This window comes from Nematolebias whitei, chromosome 17 (assembly GCF_014905685.2).
Source record: "Nematolebias whitei isolate Nwh7 chromosome 17, NemWhi1, whole genome shotgun sequence".
NCBI classification, from domain to species: Eukaryota; Metazoa; Chordata; class Actinopteri; order Cyprinodontiformes; family Rivulidae; genus Nematolebias; species Nematolebias whitei.
Window position 1 is genome coordinate 34037238 of NC_056514.1, and position 4753 is coordinate 34041990.

Below are 4753 nucleotides of genomic sequence, written 5' to 3' on the forward strand. Positions count from 1 at the left end.
AGCTTGGCTTCTGTCACCGTCATCAGAGGAATAAATAGCCCACGCTGCCTCTGCCCAGTCTACGGTATGTTCAGCTGTTTCATTCCAGCAACACAGAGATCCAGCTCATTGCGGTGGAACAGAGAGGATCTACTGCAGAACTTCAGATCAGCTTGTAAGAAACAAGGGAAATCCAAGCAATAAATGTTCCCATCCTGCATCATGTTTTAGAAAGTATTAGGTTGGTTTGAACGGTGATAATTATGTACCAACAGAGGATATGAGGTCAGAGTGGGAGTCAAAGGATCAGACACCACCCACCTGCGATCTGCTCAGCCTTCTGCTGAAAAACAGGCGCCCCACTGGAGCTGTCAATGAGGTTTGGCCCAACCTCTTCATCGGAAATGCGTAAGTGACGATCTCACTGTGGGGGCCCCTGCTGCAACGTGCTGATTCCGATTGTGAAACTGTTGCTGCAAACAAGTCGTGTTATTTGGCCAACTGACGGAGCGAATATGTAATCTGTACATTTGAGTCACGAGTGATGTATTTTGCAGACATATGCTTCCCGCAGGGAAAAAAAAAAAATGGGTAAGACTGACGTGTCCCTCCATTATCTCTTATAATATTCACAGGGCCACAGCTCGGGATAAAACACTGTTAAATAATCTGGAAATAACACATGTAGTGAACGCTGCAGATGGCCCACAGCACATTGACACTGGGCCGCGCTTCTACAAAGACACCAACATAGAGTATCGTGGAATCGAAGCACCAGACAGCAGAGACTTCGACTTGAGCCCATTCTTCGTGGAGACAGCCGATTTCATCCATGAAGCTCTGAGTCAGAAAGGTACGAAACCGTTGAACCGCAACAAGACGGAAGCAGGCTGTGATACCCTGATTTCAACAAATCTGCTAGATCACAACAAAAATCATGAACATTTGTTGTATACATATTCACACAGAAGGTGATGAATAAATATTACAAGCAAATCAAGATGTTCATGAGAATAAACGTCACAATTTTATATTTAGGAGCTTTTAGGGACACGTGTGTCCTGTAGGTGTCTTTATCTTGTCTGCCTGAAAAGTACCGGTAGTCACTGTGCAGTTTGGTGTCATAGTGTGTACCACACTGAACATGGACCACAGAAAGGTCAGGATAAAACTGTCTTAGAAGCTTAGAATTAAAAATCATTGACAAACACAATAAAGGCTATAAAACCATCTTCAAGCAGCTTGATGTTCTTGTGACTGCACAGATTATCCAGAAGTTTAAACTCCACAGGACTGAAGACAACCTTATAGAGAAAAACACGACAAATCCAAGAGGCAAATGATAAAAATGGTAACCAAAGAGCCAAAATAACTAGAGATTAAAAGGTGAACTCTAACATTAAGGTACAGCAGTGTCAGAAAGCTTGCCTCAGTCAAAGATAATGGGTCCTCCAACAGGATAATGGCACGAAATGCAGCTAAAAACACCCAAGAAAGTCTAAAAGCCAAACATGTATCGCAATCCTCGGTTTTCAGACCCATTTGCAGGCAGGCAAGGAGAGCAGGAGTTTACAACAAAACAAAAGGCTGGCGAGGCAGCAAAACTTACACGAGCCAGGGGCGAACGGGAACAGGGCAGAACTGGTCTTCAGGCAAAACAGGAACAAGCGGAACAGAGGAGGACCGGGACGTCTTAGCGGTGAAGAGGAAAGGTTTAAAGAAGGCTGAGGGAGATCGAGAGATGAGTGCACATGGGATGATACTGATTGTAAACTGGTGTGACTGATTAGAGGAGAAACGGGCTGAGGAGTAGTGACAAACACAAGAAGCAGAAAAGAAAAATACAGACACAGAAACACAAAGAAAGCAGACAGGACAGAATATGTCCCACTGCATTGTTCTGACGTGGCCTTCTGGTCCCTGATCTACAGTGAAACCTGTTGAACATTGGTGGAAGGAGCTTGAAACGTTTAGTCTGGAGAGGGCACCGTCCAAACCTGAAGGAGCAGTTTGCACATGGGAACTGGGTCAAAACACCTGTTGACAGGTAGAGAAGTTTGTAATACCCAGTTCTTAGTTCCTCTCTGCTCTGCAGGTCATGTAAGAGTAAAAGGGGTAATTGTCCTACCAGTTAGCAGTTATCACAGGTTTCTACACAATCATGGGGAAGACTGCTGACTTGACAGTTGTCCAAAAGACAACCATTGACACCTTGCACAAGGAGGACAAGACACAAAAAGTCATATACAAGTTTCACTTTTTGAATGGAATTACTGAAATAAATCAACTTTTTCATGATATTCTAATTTTATGACCAGCACCTGTAGCATCACAACTCGGTAACATTAATGTTTATGCCAGCGTATACATTTTCCTGTCAACATAAAAAAATAAATGAATAACCCCAGAGTGTATAAACACATAATAGAAACTATTTACCAATGGTGACTGTAAAATTAGAGTTAGGACATTTTTTTGAGCTCACAAACTCCACAAAACATGCATACAAATCTCAGCATACAAAATACACAAACTGTTGCTGCACAACAGATTTATATGGAAGCGTATTGCTTTTATTTATTTTTCCGTGACAGCAATACACTTCCGTAGTTTCATACTGATTTAGCTCAACATTCTTCTTTTCTTAGCTCTTTGAGAAGAGTGTGTTAGCTCTCGGTTACAGTTAGCTTAGCTAGCCGTTAGCATTTACGCGATATTTTTTCTCACGTACCCGGTAATTAATGTAACTCGCCAAAAACTACAGTAGTATAAGGACCTTAAATCCATATCCATCTGTGATCTTGGTTTTAAACAGGTCCCTCTTGTAAATGAGTCCTCGTGACTCAATGAGACTAACCTGTATAAAGGTTGAACGAATGAAAAATGTCTTAAGACTTCTAATGTTTTTATTTGCAACTTTCGCTGCTGAAACTGTAGAAAGTATTTTATCCCAGATGAAAACAACATATCTCTCTCTGTTCTTTATTTTTTTCTGGATACTTTAATGCATCTGTCTGGAAAAAGCTAAACTTCCTCCGAGAACATTTTATTTAACAAACGGTTGTTTTCATTGGAAATTACACCAAACTGTACATTTTTATCTAAGGAAGAGGATTGGGGCCACAGTGTAATGTTTATTTTATTTTACTTTTTTCTAGAATTCTGACATTTGTCTCTCGAAATTCTGAGATTAAAGTCAGACTTTTTTTAAATTAAAAAATTTAAGTGAGAATTCTCAGGGAAAAAATGGGGATTCTGACTTTAATCTCAAAATTTTAACTTTAGTTGCAGAATTTCACACACACAAAAAAGACAGAATTCGGTGTGGGGGGGGGGGGGTGTCACTGTGGCCCTAATCATCATTCGTATTTTGCATGGCCAGTTTCATTAGTTTTTTAAATTGTTGTTTATTTCTTTAACAAAAGGGTACAAACAAATTTATCCACATCTTTTATATCTGTCTTGCAGTCTGTTTTTAAATATGTTGAAAATGACTAAATGTATTTTGAAACTGAACGTCAAGTTTGGATCATTGGAACCAAAAGCTGCATTTAAAATAATAGCTTCAGATTGAGTGAACATTTTCTTTCTGCTTTTTGGTAAATACACAGTTTACTTTCAAAATTTGTACTCATTTTTTTATGTATAAATTCATTTCAAACCTTTTAGATTTTTTTTTTCTGTCATCTTCAGATCTCCTGCAGGTTATCCAGTTGACATATCACAGTAAAATCAGCTGTAAGTTCACAGCTGAAGGTGTAAAAGTGTTTTGTCTTCTGCCCGTTTAGGTAAAGTTCTGGTTCACTGTGCTCGAGGAGTCAGCCGCTCTGCCACGCTTGTGCTGGCCTTCCTTATGATCAAAGAAAGACTTCCCCTCATGGAGGCGGTGGAGACTGTTGGCAGGAGCAGAAACATCCTCCCAAACGTTGGCTTTCTGAACCAGCTCTGTCACCTGGACTCAACTTTGGCTTCTGAAAGAAAAAGCACATAATATCTGAGAGGAGGATCAAAGCGTGGTTCATTTTCATGCATTCTTCACACATTTTATTTTGCAATGCAATGCTGTGAAAGTGTCCTCTCTTTTTTTTCAAATAGCTGTCTAGTTGCCTTTTCAGTAAATATTAAACAGGAATTCACAAATTTTGAATGATTAACAGCTCCAAGAATAAAGAAATAAAATAAACAACATAATTCAATCTGAAGTAAATGTTTTGACAATCATTAGGGTTACGTTCTTACAGGCTTAATTTTGTCTGGCTGCTCTGCTTTCCAGCAAATTATCCGTTCACATCAAATTATCTCATAAACACTGCAGTTTATCTCTGAAAAGATTTATAAACACTACCCTTGACTATTTGTGCCAATCAATCTCAAAAAGGTTGCCACAGCCAAATTAAATTGTCATAAAACTGCTAATTTTACAGATATTGAGCTAAAACTTGTTGGGGTAGTAGCTGAGTATCATCCTCAACACGTAATTCGGCATCATCTTTGCTTAATATTGAAGGAAAAGGAAGCAGATATTAATTTCTTTAAGGTACGCTGGCCATGTAATTACTTATTCAAAGCAGTCCGCTCCTCAGATAAATAGTGCTAACTTAATTTTTTATATATATGAATGTTTCTGTTCAGTGTCCTGAGATGACTTCTGTTGTGACTTGGCGCTATATAAATAAACTGAATTGAACTGAGTTATTATTAATTATAAATTTTAAATTAATTAAAATTTTCAATTTTGTACTTACAATTCAAAAGGCACCTATACATATATACA

General features: G+C 38.8%; 1 protein-coding gene across 1 annotated transcript; it reads left to right on the forward strand.

The window, feature by feature from the left end:
• Nucleotides 1-259: 259 nt before the first annotated feature.
• Nucleotides 260-3976, forward strand: LOC119423753 (dual specificity protein phosphatase 13-like). The gene is made up of 3 exons (XM_037691164.1): nucleotides 260-387; nucleotides 615-832; nucleotides 3768-3976. The coding sequence occupies exons 1-3, from the start codon at nucleotides 260-262 to the stop codon at nucleotides 3968-3970; spliced, it is 549 nt and encodes a 182-aa protein (XP_037547092.1). The 3' UTR covers nucleotides 3971-3976.
• Nucleotides 3977-4753: the final 777 nt, after the last annotated feature.

Excerpts from the sequence above, each read along its gene's own strand:
- LOC119423753 (XM_037691164.1), top strand. The coding sequence starts at position 260 with ATGAGGTCAGAGTGGGAGTCAAAGGATCAGACACCACCCACCTGCGAT. Across the intron at positions 388-614 it reads AACCTCTTCATCGGAAATGC|GGCCACAGCTCGGGATAAAA; the intron begins GTAAGTGACGAT and ends TAATATTCACAG. Across the intron at positions 833-3,767 it reads TGAAGCTCTGAGTCAGAAAG|GTAAAGTTCTGGTTCACTGT; the intron begins GTACGAAACCGT and ends CTGCCCGTTTAG.